Source organism: Carcharhinus amblyrhynchos, chromosome 21, assembly GCF_965287045.1.
Source record: "Carcharhinus amblyrhynchos chromosome 21, sCarAmb.v2.hapA, whole genome shotgun sequence".
Classification (NCBI taxonomy): domain Eukaryota; kingdom Metazoa; phylum Chordata; class Chondrichthyes; order Carcharhiniformes; family Carcharhinidae; genus Carcharhinus; species Carcharhinus amblyrhynchos.
Window position 1 is genome coordinate 37,133,177 of NC_137344.1, and position 22,329 is coordinate 37,155,505.

The 22,329-nt window shown below is 42.4% G+C and overlaps 1 protein-coding gene across 1 annotated transcript in view; it reads right to left on the reverse strand.

Annotated features, from left to right (window-relative positions):
• metrnla (meteorin like, glial cell differentiation regulator a) overlaps window positions 1-21,405 on the reverse strand; it is a 28,692-nt gene extending 7,287 nt beyond the window's left edge. Inside the window, exons 1-2 of the mRNA XM_080209034.1 lie at window positions 21,058-21,405; window positions 18,132-18,520 (exon numbers count right to left, since the gene is read on the reverse strand). Coding sequence (XP_080065160.1) covers window positions 18,132-18,520; window positions 21,058-21,155 — 487 coding nt within the window. The 5' untranslated portion in view covers window positions 21,156-21,405. The remainder of the gene's footprint in view (window positions 1-18,131; window positions 18,521-21,057) is intronic.
• Between the last annotated feature and the right edge of the window lie 924 nt (window positions 21,406-22,329).

The following is a 22,329-nucleotide window of genomic DNA, read 5'->3' on the forward strand; positions in this document are numbered from 1 at the left end:
CAGCATCCTGCAGTAACCTGACTCAGGCCCTAACCACTGCTCATGAGCCATTGCATTCACTGCTTGACAGAAGGATGTAATTACATCATTCCACACAAGCCAGCAGGCGTGTTGCAGCTGCTTTGAATGACTTGCCCTCTGAACCTGATGTTACTGAACGTACATGATGCTGCTAACAATAGGGAGCACTTGTTGGCCAACATACTTTGTGAATAGGACTTCCCAAGGGACAGCAACTACTTGTCACCAGAACAGCATAATTGCCAAGACCTTAGCAGGTGAGCACTTTCCCCTGCAGATTCCTCAACCCTAATTAATTAAGTGGATAATAGAGAGAGAATGTCGAGGAAAGATGCTTTTTATGTGGGTCTCCATTTGATAGAACAATTTTGTTTTAAATGATGGAATACTTTCATTCATTTGGTGCTTTGAAATGCAAATATTCCCCCTCCAACACCTTTAGCTCCCCTTTTACCACGGAGCTGCATTAATTGCGGACTCCGAGTCACCATAATCCCCCGATCTGGAGAATTAGAAAAATTGGTTGCTCCAATGTGCTGCAGTCTTAACTTCAAGAACGGTAATACTACGCCAAAAGCTATTAGAAACATCAATTTTAAAAGTCAATCTATTTCCATTGGCTGCTCAAGTTGACTTTAACTGAAATCTAAAAACGAAACATTCCCAAAAGAGTGACTGAAGCATTAATCGTGTTCTGATGGAAGCATCAACTCCATGGAAAGTTATCCCGTCTTAATAACACAAACGAGAGACATTCTTCTAAGATAAGAACATGATAAGTCTACTATGTGGGGGAAAATAAAATTCTATGGAATGCGTTGGTTTCCTTTTTCTATTTTGTTTTCACATACTTCCCAACCCCATCCCCTGGAATCCATAGTCATTGCTCATCAGCAGATTATGGACGAAAAGACCTTCAACGGAAACCAGTACGTCAACTTTACAGATTAGTCAGGAATAATTTGCCTTCTTAATCACAACACTAAAATAGGCCAATGCATTTCAGAATGTGCCTGCTTCAAGTCCTTGGTGAAGTTTTTGCCTTCCTGCACTTGCTTTCTTTACCTCTTGATAATCTAAGTGGGGGAAGGGGCAGCTTACAAGTTCTTATCTTAGCAAAATGCTCCTGTTTCTGCCATTAAGTTTATTAGTTTGGCCAAGATCAAGTGTTGGATCAAGCCCAAGGTAGGGTACGATGCCTCATCTTGTGAGTTTGGATCTTGTTCGTCTCTTTTACGGGGGGCCATGATTGGATTTTGAATTTGGCTTTTGGACTAAGCAAGGAATGGATTTAAGCTTGCCTGGTCCATTCTGGCTTTGTAACTTGAAGGATGGGATTTAAAAAAAACTAAGAGAAAATAGTCCCAAGTGGCTTAGTAAAGTTTATTTATTAGTGTCACAAGCAGGCTTACATTAACACTGCAATGTAATGTAAAAGTCCCTTAGTCGCCACACTCCAGCGTCTGTTCAAGTACACTGAGGGAGAATTTAGCATGGCTAATACACCTAACCAGCACGTCTTTCACATTGCGGGAGGAAACCAGATCTTTTGAACCAGCATTATTGAAATAGTCATCTTTATTTTAAAAATTGAAATATTTTGGTCTGTCAATCCTGGAGATTACATTTTTTTTTGAAAAAAGCAATTAGCCATTTGCAATTCTGATCTCATTGTTCCCGTCTCCCTCCATATCAGCTGAGGAAATAAAACCGATACTGTGCTTGATACACCAGTAACTGTCCCAGCTTCAAACTGCAAGTTAGAGGTAGGCAGCCATCAAACCAGGCTGAACTTTGCCAGTGCGGCACTCCCTCAGTACTGCACCTTGAAACTCTGCTTTGATAGGACTAAAGTTAAAGTTTAAGTTTATTTATTAGTCACAAATAAAGCTTACATTAAAACTGCAATGAAGTTACTGTAAAATTCTCCTAGTCGCCACAGTCCGGTGACTGTTTGGGTCAATACACCTAATCAGCGGATTTTTCAGACTGTGGGAGGAAACCGGAGCACCCAAAGGGAAACCCACGCAGACACGGAGAGAATGTGCAAACTCCACACACAGTGACCCAAGCTGGGAATCGAACCGGGTCCCTGGCACTGTGAAGCAGCAGTGCTAATTCATTGTGCCACTATGCTGTCCCAGACGACAGAAACACAAATGACATGGAATGACTGATGCCGAGAATGAAATATAATTGCCAATGGGTACTTACTAAAATGTTTATAATGGATTGTTATTGAACTTAAGGCACCAGGGATTTTTAACAGAAATTTGGGAGGAAGCTTGGTTAGCAAATTTGTCTGTCAAGTTCTATATATTTCTGCATTTGTCAAATTGCTGGCATTCTACTTCTTTCTGTATCCTAACGAGGAGCTTTCTACAAGGATATCACCTACCCAAGAGAAAGCAGCATTATCTTTAGGACAAGGGCCCCTCGGGGAATGTGTTACTATTTACAGTAGTTGGAGGGGGTCACAGAGTGCGTCAATATTTACAGAAACTCACCCAAACAGAAGTGTTTGAATGCCTCTGCCATATGACATATTTGTAAAAAGGAACTTCAAACATCAAGATGCTTTCCACTCCATTTCCTGCTTGGGGAACTTTATTTTAATAACCTTTAAAGCGCAAACTACAGACTTGACAAGCTATAGTAACTTGGCAACACTAACATCAGGCTGTGATTGGACATCAACTACCCTGATGTACGAGCAGCAGAATGTCCCCAACCTGTTTAGTGCAGGTGCACACATTAACACCTACATTCAAATACCTAGGTAAGCACAATGATATGCAAAATAAAAAGACACACACATAAGCAGACACACTTGGCATGGTGACACAATGGTTAGCACTGCTGCCTCACAGCACCTAACATTGCTGCGTCACAGCACCAGGGATCAGGGTTCAATTCCAGTTTGGGGTCACTGTATGTGTGGAGTCTGCACGTTCTCCCCAGGTCTGCATGGCTTTCCTCCGGGTACTCCGGCTTCCTCCCACAGTCCAAAGATGTGCAGGTTAGGTTGATTGGCCATGCTGAATTGTCCCTTGGTGTCATGGAATTCATGATGTGGAGATGCCAGCATTGGACTGGGGTAAACACAGTAAGAAGTCTCACAACACCAGGTTAAAGTCCAACAAGTTTATTTGACAGTAAACCCACGAGCTTTCAGGGTCTGCCCCTTCGTCAGGTGAGTGGACAGTGGTGAGTGGAACTCTCCACTCACTTGACGAAGGGGCAAACCCCGAAAGCTTGTGGGTTTACTATCAAATAAACTTGTTGGACTTTAACCTGGTGTTGTGAGACTTCTTACTGTGTCGTGGAGATTAACAGGGTAAATACATAGGGATAGAGCTTGGGTGGGACTGTTGTCAGTGCAACCTCAATGGACCAAATGCACTGTCGGGATTCTATATTCCTAACATACACAATGATAACCTTTAAGGTCATACCATGGTTGAATTTTCTCCCAATTTTCTTTAGACTAGAAATTTCATGAAACTTCAATGTACAATACTCAAAGCTGCTCCCTCTAACTTACTGAAAAAACTAAAATGAAGGTTTAGTTGATCCAAGTGGCTTTTTCAAATTTCAGAATGCTTCAAATCGTATCTATATTCTGATTTTCAGCCATTCAGAAAATATAAATTGCTGGAAAAGAAACATATTGTTGAATTCTTTCATCCTGCACTCATGAGGGGGGATTCACAAGAAACCCAATCTCAAAGGGAATAAGAAGTGGACTTTGATTGGTAGATCCCTGCTTGCAAAAGACAGAAAGAACGCAACTACACATCGTGCCTTTTTTTCACTAAACAAAAGCTTGGGGGACAGCCATTTCCTGGTTCATTCCTCAGGGTAATACCTTGGCCAGAGTCAAACTGCCTAGCTTGAATTTAAACAGAAGCTTGGCAGTTAACTATTCTCTGGTGCATTCTCCATGGCAAGATGCCTACCAAATCAGAGCCCATCAATCAGCAAACCTCCTCTTGCAGTATAAATTGTCGTTTCCTTTGAGATTTGGTATTATTGCAAATCTTTCCAGATGAGTGAAAGATAAAAAGCTTCAGCAGCATGTCTCTTTTTCTGCAACACTCCAAGTTACATTCTACGAAATGAGTAAATAAACTGCAGTAGTACAATCATTTTTCACCTCTGATTACAGCTATCAACTATTGTATTGAATTTTCAACATCATACCTCCATCATGTACATATCCCAGCAATGTAACACAATAACTATGGATAAAAGAAAAAAAAAGTATGCTTGTTGTAAAGCGTAACAGTCAAGAGTTGAGACTAGACCTTTGCAGTTCTTCTGAATATCCCTAACTAGAATACACCCTGGTCAGACAGGTCTGCTTGAATTAGTCCTATAAATGGTGAATCATATTGGAGAAAGTAAATATTTAAACGCGTAACTTACTCAACACAAACCCTACAAACTTGTCAATATTAAATATTGACAAGTACTAGTTGACAATAGTGTTATATACGACGCAACATTGTGGGTGGCACAATGGTTAGCACTGCTGCCTCACAGTGCCAGGACCTGGATTCAATTCCCATCTTGGGTCACTGTCTGTGCAAGAGTCTGCACGTTCACCCCAATGTCTGTGTGGGTTTCCTCCCACATCCCGAAAGACGTGCTGGTTAGGTGCATTGGCCGTGCTAAATTCTCCCTCAGTGTACCCGAACAGGTAACAAGGAGATTCTCACAGTAACTTCACTGCAGTGTTACTTAAGCCTACTTTGTGGCACTAGTAAATAAATTTAAACATCAATGCAAACAAAAATATTGCTATACAAGAACAAGTTTCGGCTTCACAATGCATAGGAAGTCATTATAAGTGCGTTTCGTATAACCCCACCCTGTAATTTCAATCCTGTACAACAAAAATAAATAAATAGACCAGGGGAAATCTCAGTCTGATTCTGAGAAAATGGTTAGCTTAATAAAATGCATGGTTAGTGTGGAAGTGGTCACCTGTTTGGTTACATTCATCAGAACGAGCTTGTGGTTAAGTGCTGCACTACAAAAGCAGATTGAGAAATCATAACATGCTTGTAATCGCTGAATGTTCATGATACTGACTGCCTTATGTTCCAGGAAGAAGTATTTTGGATAAGTAAATACTTGTGTAAATCTTGAATGTGAAATGTCTTTCACCTCAAGTTACCTTTCCAGGATTTATGAAATACCGTAGATGGTAATGGAATCTTTTAACTCAATGATGGTCCGCACTGTGTTAACTGATCTCATGATGTGGAGATGCTGGCATTGGACCAGGGTAGGCACAGTAAGAAGTCTCACAACATCAGGTTAAAATCCAACAGGTTTATTTGGTAGCAAATGGTGTTTAACCTGGTGTTGTGAGACTTCTTAACTGACCTCAGCCAGGGCAATATTCAGAGTGCCTGTCCTCTGATGAGGGCTCAAGTTGGAAGAATCTGGAGTGGGAGTAGAGGTGGGAATGGAAATGGAAGAATCAGCCATGGTTCCCTGTCCTTGTCAGCACCAAGTGTTCCCTACTGACGTGACGTACGTGGAGGCCTTGTGAGCCCAGGATCAGCTCCAGACTGACACCGTCCATTGTTAAATAGCTGAAGGACAGGCTCACTCATAACGGATTAAATAACGCAGGGTTGTCAACGCCCTCACAATTAACCAAGCCCAGCTTGACCCAGCAAAGGAGGGAAGGGAGAAAAGAAAAGGGGGAATTAAAAACGGCTCAAATCATTATCCAAGTAACTTATCTAAAAAAGATATTTCCTGTACCTGTGTCAGCTGCAGCTCAGTTGGTAGCACACTTGCCACTGAGTTATGAGATTCTAGGTTCAAGTCCCACTTCAGAACTTGAGTACAAAAATCAAATAGATGTTCCAGGCAGCGTTGCACTCAAAGTTGCCGTCTTTCAGATGAAAGGTTAAACCAAGGCCATATCAGGTAGGTGGAAGAGATCACATCACACCATTTTGAAGACAGGGGAGTTATCTCCAGTGCTGTGGTCAATATTTATCACTCAATCAACATCACAAAGAACAGATAATCTGGACATCATCACATTGCTGTTTGTGCAAGTTTGCTGTGTGCTAACTGGCTTCTGTATTTCCTCCATTACCACAGTGAGTATACCTCCAAAAAAGTACTTCTTTGCCTGGAAAACACTGACACGTCCGCTGGTCATGAAAAGTGCTTTATGAATCGGAGCATGGGAACAAATAGGCCATTCAGCCTCCTGAGCCTGTTTCACCACCTTTCAATGAGACAGATCATAGCCTAACTCCATATATCCACCTTTGGCCCATATTCCTCATTACCTTTGCTGAACAAAAAAAGGATCCATCTCATATTTAAAATTAGCAACTGATCTAGCATCAACTGCTGTTTGTGGAAGAGAGTTCCAAATCTCTACCACCTTTTATGTGTAGAAGTGCTCTTGATGACTCTCTTGAATGGGCAAGTCCTAATTTTTAGGCTAGGCCCCTAGTTCTAGAATCTCCAACCAGTGGAAATAGTATATCTTTATCTACCCTGACTTTTCCAGTTAATAGCTTGAAGACTTTGATCAGATCACCCCTTGACCTTCTAAATTATAGAGAAAAAGGTATATTTGACATAATCTTTCCTCATAACTTAACCCCTGAAGTCCAGGTACCATTCTTGTAAACCTATGTTGAATGCCCCCAAGGTCAGTATATCTTTCCCAAGGTGAAAGTTTTTCTTTTGCTGTAACTTAAGGCATTCCTTGTGCATGAAAAAAACCTTCCCTTTTTCCTGACCCGTTGCTCACCTTCTTTTACAATTCTGAAACATTTAATGGATAATGCTGCTATTCAAATTATTTTCAAGAAAGCACCATCTTGACATCCCTTGGCTGACCACCTCTTCACTAGCAGAATTTGAAAAATGGGGGACAGAATGAATTTTGTGGTTCTAGATGAATCACCACACGCAGAGCGTAAAAACAAATCTTCACCTCGTTTTGCAGCTCTCACTAGGATAATTGAAAGTAGTTCAGTTTGATCAGGCAACAGAATATTATTGCAAAGTTCCAGCTCTGCATGAGCAAAGGAATTCTTTCACATCATCCCATAAGTTTCTACAAACAAAATCAAGCCACTGGCACAATGTTGAAAAGTTAGCTTTGGTAGATTCACAGGCAATCACAACCAAATAGTCCACTGACTAGTGCCTGGTTCGGGCAATCCAAACCTGTCCAAATAGCTTCCTGGAAGATAACGGCCTGCATTTTACAACCTTGCTCAGGCAAGGCTCATAAAATCCCACCCGAGGCTAATGGAGAATTCCATTTGGCCTGGTGGTAAAATTCTGGCCATATGGTTTCCTTCATTACAATATTGTTTTGATCTTTCTGTGTGACATCTGTGGTTCAATATGTCAACTTCGTCCCAAGAGCTAAGGCAATGGTTAGGATATGAAAACCCTTCTTTATATGTATAATTTTTAAAGTATTATTATACGTGAGTGTAAATGTTTGTGAAAGTAGGCACACAAGTAATCCCTGATGAAGGGTCATCCAGAGTCAAAACATTGGCTCTATCCTCTCTCCACTGATGCTGCCAGACTTGCTGAGATTTTCCAGCATTTTCTGTTTGTATTTCAGATTCCAGCATCTGCAGTATTTTGCTTTCATCTATGTGCACGTGTTAAGTGGGGATTCAAAATGATAAGAAAACAATTCTTTTTCCACCCCCCCGCCCCCAAGAAGTTAGATATGTTATGTTGAAAGCAGCCGCAGCCCAATTTTTGCTAAATGTGGATCTGCTGACACAAACTGAACCCAGAAGCTTTGAAGTTATTGGAATGGATGTGCCTGGAGAAAAGCTCGAGCCATCCCATTGGGCAACACAGAGTGAGTTTTACCCCTCATCAAACCCACGACAACATTTCAGCGCGTAGCCCTGCATCACTGCAATACACAAAAGGGAACCAGATAGGACTGTAAAAAGGTGGAAAGGGCCGGGTTTCAGAGGGTGAAGAAGGAGAAACTAGGAAGGGATCAGTAAGCAAAAAGGACACAGATTTAAGACCTTTTGCAGAAGAGATGAGGAGAATTATTTTAAGTAGTGAGTAACTATGATCTCGAATGCACCACCTGAAAGGGTGGTACAAGTGGATTCATCAGCCTTGAAAAGGAAAGGCCTACCTCACACTATGTTGATCTTTCTTTACACCCCAGTTATGGCTGCAACACCACATTCTGCACTCTCTCCTTATGCTTTGAACATAAGAACATAAGAAATAGGAGCAGGAGTAGGCCATCTAGCCCTTCGAGCCTGCCCCGCCATTCAATAAGATCATGGCTGATCTGTCGTGGCTCAGTTCCACTTTCCCGCCCTCTCCCCATAACCCTTAATCCCCTCTCTTATCAAAAACCCATCAACCCGCGTCTTAAAAATATTTAGCGAGGCAGCCTCCACCACTTCAACGGGCAGAGAATTCCAGAGATTCACCACCCTTTGAGTGAAGAAGTTCCTCCTCAACTCCGTTCTAAACCGCCTCCCCTTTATCTTGAGGCTGTGCCCCCTAGTCCTACTGTCTTTTTTGAGCGGGAAGAGTCTCTCCACCTCTATCCTATCCATCCCATTCATCATCTTATACGTCTCAATGAGATCTCCCCTCATTCTTCTAAACTCTAACGAGTACAAGCCTAGTTTATTCAGCCTCTCCTCATAGCTCAATCCCCTCAACTCCGGTATCAGCCTAGTAAACCTCCTCTGCACTCCCTCCAGGGCCAAAATATCCTTGCGCAGGTGCGGCGCCCAAAACTGCACACAGTACTCCAGCTGCGGCCTCACCAATGCCCTATACAGCTGCAGCAAGACCTCCCTACTTTTATATTCAATCCCCCTCGCTTTGTCTCTATAGCGTGCAAGAAACAACACTTTTCACTGTATACATGTAACAATAATAAATCAAATCAAGGTTTACATGGGAGTGGGACACACCCACTCTTTAATAGTGACTCTTTAAAAGACTCTTTAAAAGTCTTTAATAGTGTCTGTCAGATAGGACTTGTTCAGTCAATTGTGCCAGGCCTATGGCTGTAAAATCTAATTCTCTGCAGGTTTGCACAATCTGAAATTGTTTTCTTTCTGCATTGCAAAGTACAGCAGTAATATGGTCAAAAGTTACTGTTGATAATCCCCTCTCTGATGCAACAAAATAGTCATGAATAAGGTTTCACATTCATTCAACACAGTTCAGTCAAATAAACAATTCTTTACTGGTTTGAGTGGGTTCTGAAGCAGATGGGAGGATTCCCTCTGGAATCCCACCTGCCCTGACCCAGATGCAATTTTCAGTGAAGCTGGGAGGGCCTCAGAAGCGAAACCAGTTTGTGTCTTTATTAAGGTCCGCCACTGGCCAATAGAGGGCATTTTCCCTCCCATCTTCAATTCTTAGGCTCACCAGTTGGATCAGGGTACGGAACAGAAAAACTACCCACCTACGAGTGGGAAGCTGCAATCGGAAGACCCTTTCAGATTTGGGGCACCTTCCCCTCAGGGACCTGGGAGCTCCAGCACCACCCGCCCATCCCACTCCACCGCATCACTATGACTCCCTGACACTGAGACTGCATGCCTCCCAATCCCACAAGGCATCCCCCTACCCCTCCTGCCCCCGGGACCCCTGGTACTTAACTGAAGTGTGGACTCAGGCTTAGGTAAGGTGCTGCAATACCTCTTCCAGCCACTGCAGCGCCGAGCCTGGAGAGCTGTTGGCCAGTCTATTGATTGAATTGGCTGACAGCACTCCAAGGCAGGACCTCCAGCCAAGGCGGGGGATGTGGGGGTGGGGAAACTGAAGTCCCACCTGTTGCCAATCATCACTCAATTCAGTGTAAGATGGCAGCAGACACCATGTCAGAGTTGGCGGGGATGCATTCCTTGCCAACTCTCAGGCTGGTGGGACGCTACGACAACGGATGAATGAACATCGCTTGACAATCACCAGGCAAGACTGTTCCCTTCCTGTTGGCGAACACTTCAGTGATCATGGGCATTCAGCCTCTGACCTTTGGGTAAGCGTTCTCCAAGGCGGCCTCCACGACACACGACAGCGCAGAGTCGCTGAGCAGAGACTGATAGCCAAGTTCCGCACACATGAGGACGGTCTCAACAGGGATCTTGGGTTCATGTCGCACTATCTGTAACCCCCGTGACTTGCCTGGGTTTGCAAAACCTCACTTACTGTACAGTCTGGAGACAATACACATCTCTTTAGCCTGTGATCAGTGCTCCTTCCACACACATTGTTAGCCACTTTAAGACTTGAACAGCAGGTTAGGTGTAAAGATTTGCATTCTAATCAGTAATCTGTAAACTGTCTGTGCTTTATATGCTCTGTCTGAGGCCAGAACTCTCCATTCACCTGACGAAGGGGCTAACCCGAAAGCTAGTGAGTTTACTATCAAATAAATCGGTTGGACTGAAACCTGGTGTTGTCAAGACTTTTTACGGCACAGAGCACTCAGTATCATTAAGGTTCAAGCCAATGTCTTGCCAAACATTAAAACAGTCAAAAGACATTTATAAAAGTACTTTCTCAACCAAAGGATATCCCAAAGCACTTTAAAGCCAATTAAGTACATTTTGAAGTGTAGTCACTGGCATAATGTAGAAAACACGGCAACCAATTTCAGCACACAAAGCTCCAAGAAACAACAATGTGATAATGACCAGCCAACCCCACTTTTTTTAAAGTTGATCGAGAGATAAATATTGGCCAGAACGCTGGGGAGAACTTCCTTGCTTCTTTTTCAAAGTAATACAATGGGATGATTTACATTGACCTGAGAGAGCAAACTGTACCTCAGAGTGGCAGTACAGTGGCAAAGTGTTGGTAGTGCCACATCACAGCACCATGGACCTGGGTTCAGTCTGAACCTTGGGTGACTGCCTGTGTAAAGTTTGAATGTTCTCCGGGTGTCTGCATGGGCTTCCTCCGGGTGTTCCAGTTTCCTGTGCAGGTTAGGTGGATTGGCCATGCTAAATTGCCTCTTAGTGTCCCAAGATGTGTAGGTTGGGGGAATTAGCAGAGTAAATACATGGGATTATGGGGTAGTGTGGAGGTGGGAGTTGTTGGCCTGGGCGAGATGCTATCAGAGTCAGTGCAGACTTGATGGGCTGAATGGCCTCCTTTTGAACTGTAGGAATTCTATGATTTAACACATTATACAAAAATTGGCACGTCCCACAGCAGGAGGAGGTTCTACTGAATCCAAACACATGAAAGTCTTAAACTCACCAAAAATGTTTCTCGCTCATAATCAGTTGCTGCTGGGCAGTAAATCAAGCTTGAAATAACACTCTGGAGTTATTGCATTTAGCTTGCCCTCAAGATGAAAAATTAGATAAATTATAATTGAAGAGCAGCCTAGCATAACAGTTATTTTTCTGATTCCAACCCACTTTTTTCGTGCTGGACACTTATTAACTCATTTTCTGATTACATCTTCAATGTGAAGCTGAGAAAAAAACAACACAATCCATCAGACAACTAAAGTTCTTTCGTTTGACCAGCAAAACCGCCACCCTGTTAAATTTGGAGCAATGATGACTGGACAAGTTTTAGCATCGATAATAAATGCCTCAGAAAGGGCAATGCGCAAAGCATTGGCCACAAGTCACAATCTACAAATGCACCAATAGTTCTGAGTTTAGTTAGTCCCAGCTGATTTCAGGCCAGGGTACCTTTTCTTCATCATAGCCGCTGGAAAGTAAAATGATCGCATCCCAATATCAATGATTAGGTGTTGCTAACAATTGTATTACTGGTCTTGTGTTGCCGAGGACCTACATACTTTAATATTTACACCGATTCTGTGTCAATAGGCATTCAGCGCCTGCAAGGTCAAAACAGACCTCAAGGCATTCTTAAACAACCCAAGTTTAAAGATGTTATCAAAATCTCCAAACGTTAGATTGCTATTAAGATATTACCATCCATCTACAGAGCTTCATGGTTCAGGAAATGGGATACGTGAGAAACGTTCCAGGAATAAATTAGAGCATCCAGGTGTTTGTGACTTGTACCTATAATGTCACTGAATAGAAATCACAGAACCGCAGGCTTTTTTTGCAGCACGGAAGGTGATTATTCAGCCCATCATCCATGCCAGCCCGCTAAAAGAGCTATCATACAATCCCTACCTTGCAGAAAGAGGCCATTTGGCCCATTGAGTCTGCACTGACTCTTGCCCAGGCTTACCACACAACCCCACGTATTTACCCAGTAATCCTCCTAACCTAGATACATTTTGGGGCAACACTAAGGGGCAACTTAGCATGGCCAATCCACCTAAACTGCATATCTTTGGACGGTGGGAGGAAACCAGAGCACCCAGAGGAAACTGACACAGAGAGAACATGGAAATTCCACAGTCCAAAAGGTGGAATCGAACTCGGGTTCCTGGCACCGTGAGGCATCTGTGCAAACCACTGTGTCACTAAGCCAGCCATTTACTCCCAATTTCATGCCCTTTCCTTACAGCTTGTTTAAGTTTTTCTATTCTCTGTTGGAAACCACTGTGGATTCTGCTTCCACTTGTGTTTCAGGTGTATTCCAAATGTGAAATATTTTATATTCCGACAAGTTTCCATAATTAGCTAAAAAGAACCTGCTTCATACTGGAGATTTAAACTTGATCTAGCTTCATTACGTTATTAAAAGGAGTCTCAGTTTTTGTAGCTTGCCCTCACTATTCAGCAGCAGTGTGCAAGAGGGAAACAAAACCTTGGGAATAGCAATGAACCTGGAGTCAGTAGAATCATAGAAACCCTACAGTACAGAAAGAGGCCATCCGGCCCATCGAGTCTGCACCGACTCTCAGAAAGAGCACCCCATCCAGGCCCTCTCCTCCACTCTATCCCTGTAACTCCGCACATTCCTATGGTTTATCCACTTAACCTGCACATCTTTGGACGGTGGGAGGAAACCGGAGCACCCAGAGGAAACGCACACAGTCACCGAAGGCTGGAATCAAACCCAGGTCCCTGGCGCTGTGAGGCAGCAGTTCTAAACATTGTGCACTAAACTAAAACAAAAATCAGATTTCATTTTGGGACATCTTTAAATCATAATGGAATTTTAATAGCCTTTCACTAGAATTGGGGTTAAAAATGGTTGGACAGAGAACAAAAAAATGATGAAACTACCACTTTGTACAGAATAACAAGTCACTGCGTCCAGTGCTGTATTTCATGGCAGTCACCCTCTTTGTTTTAACAACTGCAAATGCAGCTAGTTCTTCATGAGAGTTACCAATCTACAACCACAAAAATGAATGACACACAAGAACTAATTATTGAAGGCAGCAATCTGTATTTTAAGATTCTTTGGTGTACTAAACAATTTGGGATATTAGAGTGCTCATTCAGCTGGGAGCACTCATTACTAAACTCATCCTTATACTAAAATTATATCCTTGCTACCAGGGGAACCTGTTGAAGCTTCTTTAATTTTCCTTTTGATGGATGTACAAATGGGAATAGGACAGTCTTTAAGTGCTGCTACTTTCAAAAGAGCACCTCTGCCTTTTGAAAGCACTTCATTGCTGTCATTTGATTAAATTCTGACGCATTACTACTTCTTCACTTGCTAGGTAGGATTCTCTCCAGCAGTGAGACTGCCATTCCGACAGAATTCTGTATGAAATGAACAAAGCAATACAGTACATGCAGAATGCCCCAGAACCTCTCTGGGGAGAGTAGGATGAGGAGATTGGTAAGTTATCTACAAAACTGACTGATAGGCATAGATTTAACATGAAGACTAAGGAAATTTGGCATGTCAGTTACGACTCGCACCAACTTTTACAAATGCACCATAGAAAGCGTTTTTTCTGATTGTATCACCACAGGTCCTGCTTTGCCTAAGATCGCAAGGATCTAGAAAAGGTTGTGAACGTAGCCCAGTCCATCATTCAAACCAGCCTCCCATCCATTGACTCTTACACTTTCCACTTCCTCAGCGAAGCAGCCAGCATAATTAAGGACCCCATGAGCCCCGGACATTCTCTCTTCTACCTTCTTCCATGGGGGAAGAGATAGAAAAGTCTGAGGACATGTATCAACCGACTCAAAAACAGCTTCTTCTCTGCTGTCAGATTTTGAATGGACTTACCTTGCATTAAGTTGATCTTTCTCTACACCCTAGCTATGACTGTAACCCTACATTCTGCACTCTCTCCTTTCCTTCTCTATAAACGGTATGCTTTGTCGGTATAGCGCGCAAGAAACAATACTTTTCTCTGTATGTTAACAATAATAAATCAAATCAACTATCAGAAATTGAAGGGAGAATTAAAGGAAATAAAATAGAAAAAGAAAATAGCATGCATGTATATTACACATTTAATATCGGCAGGACCTCCCAACATGCTACTCAGTTAATAAATGCTTTTGAAGAGTGCTCCACTGTACAAGCGAAAAGTGGTAGTCATCCCACACAAAATAACTTCCCAAAACAGTAATGAGATAAATTACCAGATAATCCTTTTTAAATAGCATTGGTTGGGAGATTAATGATAGTCAGGATATCAGAAGAATGTCACTACTCTTCGTTGTAGACTGCGTCTTTTAAGATCCGGTTTTCTCCAACAGTCCAAAGATGTCCAGGTTAGGTGCATTGGTCATGCTAAATTACCCCTTGGTGTCCATAAATGTGTAGGTTAGTGGGGTTAGCCATGGCAAATGCGTTACATTATTGGGATAGGGCAAGGGATAGGCCTGAGTCACATGCTCTATCAGAGAATTGGTGCAGACTTGATGGACCGAATAGCCTCTTCTGCACTGTAGGGTTTCTATGATTTAGCATCTTATTATACAAAAGTTCATGAAAGCTAGTTCATACAATTGTTCCAGTTAGATGTGGGATGTCCTTTCGAACCAGCAATGTAATTAATGGTCTACAAAAATCACCCGCAAACCGGGGGTGGACATCCTGAACATCGAGTCACAAACAAGGCTATTTATTACACGTGTATGCAAAAATCTTCCACATACACAAATATCTCTTCTTGTCAAATCCACTCCACAGGTGGACTTGGCAAGCAGATTTGTTTAAAGTTTATTAGTGTCACAAGTAGGCTTACATTAACACTGAAATGAAGTTACTGTGAAAATTCCCTAGTCGCCATGCTCCACTGCCTGTTCGGGTACATAGAGAATTTAGCACGGTCAATACACCTAACCAGCAGTCTTTCTCCTGGGCGGGGAGGGGGTGTGGGGGGGAGGGAGAGAGAGAGAGAGAGAGAGAGAGAGGGAAAGGAATAGAGAGAGAGAAAGAGAGGAGCACCCAGAGGAAACCCAAGCAGACATGGGGAGAACTCCGCACAGACAGTGACCCAAGCCAGGAATCGAACTGGGTCCCTGGCACTGTGAGGCAGCAAGCTTTGAGACTGAGATAACAAGACAAATAGGTAGCCCAATGCGTCAAAGTATGGCATCACAAGAGGAATAACTTGCTCCCAACAAGGACACAGAATTAAAAGTTGTTCTATAGCATGGACTGAAGATTTTTGATAGACATTTCGCTTTATGCCCTTTGAGCATAGTTCACATTTGACTCAACAAAGAGGTAACCATTACCCAAAATTTACTCTTAAAAACTGCTCTTCACCCAATTTAAGGTTAGTTTTATATCATGCATTCTTGCAAATAAACCACCTATGATCTATGCATTCACTCTGCGAAACTGCACTAGACTGTATATGATAGCTCACTCACTATTACAGTGCCACAGACAAGCATGATTCAGCAATATGGCCTGGGTTGGAATGCAATCTTATTTTTGCTTCTTTATTCAAGGAATTAGAAGCACTCTGCTGGGCATATTTTTGCAAGGGATTGGAGACTATAAACGAATGGAGTTGATGGATTGTGAAAATGCAGATGTCTGCATTTTGAATATTTAAAAGGTTGGATCTTAAAAGGGCTGACTGTGGTCTGAGAGCAGGCTCCCAATTTAAATCTGGTTCTACTGGAGGTAAACAGATGTTGAGAACTATATTGAAAAAAAATAAAAACCCATTCATTCCAACATAAAACCACTTCAAGCTGTTTGGCAGTCTTACAAAATGGTTTTCATTTCCTGATTTGGCTCAAATGGAGCCCTGTATCTCTAACATGCACTGCACCCCAATGCACACTGAACACTCCATCCTAGAATGAATTGGTAAATGCGTGACTCAATCCAAGAGCACAACCTGCCCTCTGTCAGCCTCTCCACTCTGACACCATGAAGAATGTGTGCAAAGCTTACTATTGCTGCATTCAAATGGAAAGAGTCCCTGGCATGGAAACACTCAAAGTTGAAAACATAAATTTCCACTGACATTTGATGCTGATTTCTTCAAGATCTCAGTCACATCCTTCAGACCAGTTGAACAATTCTTCATCTCTTTTCTTTTCAGGAAAAGAGTTGACCCAATTTCCACTTATGATTGAGTTAATGAAGAAAGGCATTAACTTTACTGAATGTTCTGGACAGAACAGGTTAGACCTGTAATGGCTTAACAAGGTTTTGCTAATCGCTCTGATGTGAAAGCGCCATCTATTGGTGACTAAAACTCTGCAACTGAGTTCAGCAAAACTAAACTAAGGAGGTAGCCAAATGATCTTTACACAAAGGAAACTAACTTTTTATCTTTCAGTCACATCTCTTCCCATCATTACCCTGGTTACTGTAAATATATTAGGTGCCATTAATTCTGAATAGAGAAAATATAATTGACTATTACCAGCATGATCTTCTCATCCTACAGCAATAATAGTTTATTTATTAGTGTCACAAGTCAGCTTATATCAACGCTGCAATGAAGTTACTGTGAAAATCCCCTAGTCGCCGCACTCTGGCACCTGTTTGGGTACATGGAGGGAGAATTTAACACAGCCAATGCAACTAACCAGCATGTCCTTCAGACTGTGGGAGGAAACCGGAGTACACGGAGGAAACCCACGCAGACACAGGAAGAATGTGCAGACTCCGCACAGACAGTGACCCAAGCCGGAAATCGAACTCCAGTCCCTGGCGCAGTGAGGCAGCAGTGCTTACCACTGCGCCACCCAACGATGCATTTGTCAGTTTGTTATTATATCATTCATCATTTTTGCAAGCTGAAAGATGAGTGCATCAAAAATATTTTTGTATTCAGCATCATTGCAGACAAGCTCTATACCCATTCAAGATTTTAAGATGCTTAGCTTTGATTACATTCAATCCAACCAAAGTTAAACAGTAAATCAGTTTTAAACCCACTGATATCATAATGGACATACCATTTTGTTGTTTATTTATGGTTGGGTTGCATTTATAAATACATGCTGTAATTAAACTTTATGTATACTGCCTTTCCATCTGGCACTCATTAATTAAAATAAACCAGGTTCAGTGTTATATTCTAATTCCTGGTTGAGTGGTATTATTATTTCATGTTTACAAATGAGTTAAGAACACAACACTTCGACCATAGGTGATTGAATCCCAGCCATTTTGTCAGTCCTTGTGTGCGCAGACTGCGAGAGTGTAATTCCCCCTTGCAGCTCTTCAATTCTGGGACAGACAGTAAGACACACCATGATTCAGGAGTCATCTCCAGCAGCCAATCCCAGAATGCTATTGATGGCTACCTCACATGACTCCATAGTTCACTCTATCCCAGCTGAATAAGGCCGGGTGACAGCGAGGGCTTAAAATGGGAAAAAAATCCTTTGAAAACGTTGAATTATTGAAGCCAAGAAGGACTTGAAAGATTTGGCAATTAAAACAGTTGGTTATCCAACAATCGCACGTCTGGTTTCCATTTCTGTATCAAGCATAATTTGATATTTCATAAGTTTATTTTCATTCCATATGGTGTGTGCGCGCAGACGTGTGTGTGTTTGCCCTACATTAACTACTAGGAAGGCCAGTGTTGTAAGCCCTCACCAAACCATTTACCCCAAGTAGGAACTGTGATTTCAAGTCAAAAATGTTTCCACTATTAATCACTGACTGGTTTCTGATGGCCAATAAGTCATTCGCAGCAGAGAGTGGAACAATGTTGAAGCTGTGACAGTAACCCTAGGTATATTGCTTACCTGGTGCATTCTGTAAATCTGCAGCAGTCCTGTCTTTAAATAATTCATACTGGAAGCCAGTGATTTTTCTACTTATGTCCATCTTAGGAGTGGCCTGAATAAAGAGTGCCCCCTGGTCCATGCCAAAACAATACAGCTTGCTTGCGATATGGTCCTCTTCGCTCACAAGGAGTTTCAGATCACCAGCTTTTTCCAAATAAATATTAGCTCCCTTGGAGTCTTTGAAAGGTTTTATGCAGACAGTCAAGTCTTTGTAGGAGGATGTTGCTATATTGGTTCTTAAGTTAACCCTCAAGGCTCCAGTAGGATACAACCATTCCAGTGAACCTTCAGAACAGCGCAAGTACACCTGTTCTACATCTCTGGAGTGATCATTGTGCGTTAATCCACTGGGGAAAGAAAAACAAAGGAAAGAGCAATTAAAATTTTTGCAAGTTGTAAATAGGTCCCACTGAGAGTGCATTGGGGGGTTCCTGGTGGAGATTTTCTTACAGCAATCCTTTCCCATTCATTTCTTTATTAGTTCTCGAAAGTTGAAACAAAGGAAGCAATCTTATTACGTTGAAGAGAGCTTAGAATGAGGACTGCCAGAAAACCCTGACGTGAAATAGTAATGATTCAAGTGGTTTAATAGATGAAGACACTTGGTGGTTGTGTAAAATGAAAGTCCTTCATTCATTCTGACTTCAACATTCTCTTCAAATATTTAGGACAAAAAAAGTGAAGATTGGTAACAAACAGGAATAAATCTCTGCTTCAATCATTGAATTTAGTCTCAAATGCTTCTCTGTTTTGAATTTGACCAGTGCTGAGCTTTAAGTAGAAGTTTGTCTGAGGACAGGAAATTGATTGATTTTATATTTGAAAAAAAACTTCATTGCTATTCAAGACATTTAATAACCTTACCCACTTCAAAGTTTGCATCAGATAGCAAAGGCGATGTGTGAGATTATAATTCACAAAGAACAATCTGCGGTATTTGCACGATGCTTCTATTGCTCTGGATCTTTAGCTCTTCTGAGATATCATTGCACATATGTTCACAATGTTCAGGTCAGCTTACATTGTTTGCACAAACCGAATAAGTGAACTTTAAAGCAAAAACGGCCCAAGCATGAACAGCTTATCTTCCCATTTACGTTTGCTGGCTGATGCAGTTATATTGCAGTAAGCCATATTTAATTTAAGTGGTCATTATTTTGAGCCGACTTATCTTCCACTTGTAAACGTACTGACAGATAACAGGTCACTTGTCATTAGCTTTGGCAAACTTCTCCTGGGTAAAGTAAACTCTCTTTGTCTGGAGGACGTCTCAGACCTCCCAGGGTATAACAACCGCATGTCAAACAGTAACTACAAGCATGCACAAAGGTTTTAAAGGTGGGCAAACAAAGAGCTTTGGCATTTGACTAATTAACATGAAAAGAATGAGTTGAGCCTTTTATTTTGAGTTGGTTGGATGAGAAAGCAAATCGCAGACTCATATGTTGGTAAGAATTCTCCTACATGTTATGAGACGCTATCTGATGGGTCACATTATAACGTCGAGTGGAGAGGTTCTCGTAAAAGAGGATCTCCTGGCACACAGTTCAATGTCACATTTAAAGTAACATATCAAAAATCTACAAAGGTCCTGTGATTTGGTTGAATGGGGTTCCAAACTTGTCCTTTAAGCTACTTCATTTTATTCCCCTCCCTACATTTTTATTCCCTGCATCCCTACACCTTGTCCAAATGCCACTCCTCACAGTGTTAAGCTAACAGCCCTCTCTTCCCTACCACACACACAACTCCCTATTGCCCACCGGCACTACGGAGCTTGCAAATTTTCCCTCCAACAGATCTCCAATCCGGGCAACAGCACTTAAAAAAAAAGACTGCCTCCTGTCCACACCCCCATCCCCTCTCCCTCTCTCCCGGCAAAAGATCGTTGCCCTTATTTTTGTTTTTGGAACAGCACTGTTTCAAAATCCCAGTTGCTCAACGGGACATCTTAACACCAATGAATCATGTGGGTTAGACTACAAGTCTAACAGGAGGACAGCAACAGGTGATTAATATTTTCTATGAGTTTTTCTTTTTCAAAAATAAAGAACCAGAACCTTTGAACACTGAAGGTATTGTTTCAAACATACATGAAAGCCACTACCTGTACATAATTATATCACCTTGTGACACCTATTTAATCAAAGCGGTTCCATTTAAAAGGTTTTCCTAAGTAAACGTGGGATGCTTTGCAGGTGTCTCCTCTGTTTAAAAACAGAGAGAATCTAAACTACTTGTTACTTTAGGATGAAATTACAGGGCACTGGCGGCTCATTAAACTCATGGCTCTCCTGTCTTACAAAACACCAACTAGAAATACTAAAACAGCCCCAAATAGTGAAGGTTAGAGGGAAAAGATTGGCAGTAATTTTCTGAAAGGAAACTAGGTACATGTTATTTTCTAAGTAGTGTACACTTTATAAACAGTTGATCTTTACACCCTGGCTAGGACTGCATTCTGCACCCTCTCATTTATGCTTTGTCTGTATAGCGGGCACAAAAAATATTTTTCACTGTATACATGTGACAATAATAAAATCAAATCAAAAAAAGTCACGTCCCTCAACTATTGAAAAGAATCACTTAACAGGGTATATATAAAGCACAACAAATATACGTATTTAGTGGCACAGTTTTGACATTGAAAACGACACAGTAAAAGAGGTGTTGGCCACATCCAACATCAGTTAATGGTCTGAGGTGAGGCAATTGCGTTCCCCATTTCAATCCGCAACAAGACAGTACTGGTGAACCACACTGAGACGTGCTTCCTCCACAACCCCCCGCCCTCCATTAATAGTAAACCTCCCGACACAGGTCAGTGAGCTCTGTGCTCTCTGAGCCTTGTGTGTGCTCTGTCAGGTTACATGTTACTGCTCACCTTCCTTTCCAACTGCACTGGTTACTGGAATACTGCGATGTCGCCGCTCTACAGACCAACAGCACTGCCAGCACCGAGTCCAAGACTAAGTTTAACATCTTTCCTTCTTTATCTTTCTCTCCCCAGTTTTCCCCCTCGGTTCTGATCGCCGCGGGTGCTGAGAACAAAATAAAATCTGGACTTTTTTCCTCCCCCCCCCCCGCCTTCTACATTATTGTTCGCCTTTGAGCGCTGCTTGGAGTAGCACACCACGTCCCTCTGAAAGCCAAGGCATGACAGAGCATCGCATTTCCTCACTGCAGCACTTTCTGTTGTAGTAAAGACTTTCGGCTCCACGTCACACGGTTACATTACAGCTGATAGTCAGTCCTCCCGAGCCAAACACTGCTCCACCCCCAAACAGCAAATATTAAAAAAAAACCACCCCAAAGCTCACTGCAGAGCTGCTGCTAAAACCTGGCTTGGATCTCAGCTTTCACACTGTGTGCCTCGTGTCCCAATTCACTGAGCGTGGCTGCCTCTCTCTATTTACCCGAGTTATTCCAGGCGCACTGAAAGTAAAGTCTATTTATTAGTGTCATAAGCAGGCTGCAATGAAGTTGCTGTGAAAATCTCCTAGTCACCACACTCCGGTGCCTGTTCGGGTACACTGAGGAAGAATTTAGCATGGCCAATGCACCTAACGGAGTTGAGGGGGTTGAGCTATGAGGAGAGGCTGAATAAACTAGGCTTGTACTCGTTAGAGTTTAGAAGAATGAGGGGAGATCTCATTGAGACGTATAAGATGATGAATGGGATGGATAGGATAGAGGTGGAGAGACTCTTCCCGCTCAGAAAGGACAGTAGGACTAGGGGGCACAGCCTCAAGATAAAGGGGGGGGCGGTTTAGAACGGAGTTGAGGAGGAACTTCTTCACTCAAAGGGTGGTGAATCTCTGGAATTCTCTGCCTGTTGAAGTGGTGGAGGCTACCTCGCTAAATATTTTTAAGACGCGGGTTGATGGGTTTTTGATAAGCGAGGGGATTAAGGGTTATGGGGAGAGGGCGGGAATGTGGAACTGAGCCGCGACAGATCAGCCATGATCTTATTGAATGGTGGGGCAGGCTCAAAGGGCTAGATGGCCTACTCCTGCTCCTATTTCTTATGGTCTTCTGGTGTTATGGTCTAACCTGCACGTCTTTCAGACTGTGGGAGGAAACCAGGGCACCAGAGGAAAGCCACATGGGGAGAATGTGCAGACTTCGCACAGTCACTTACACAAGCCAGGAACTG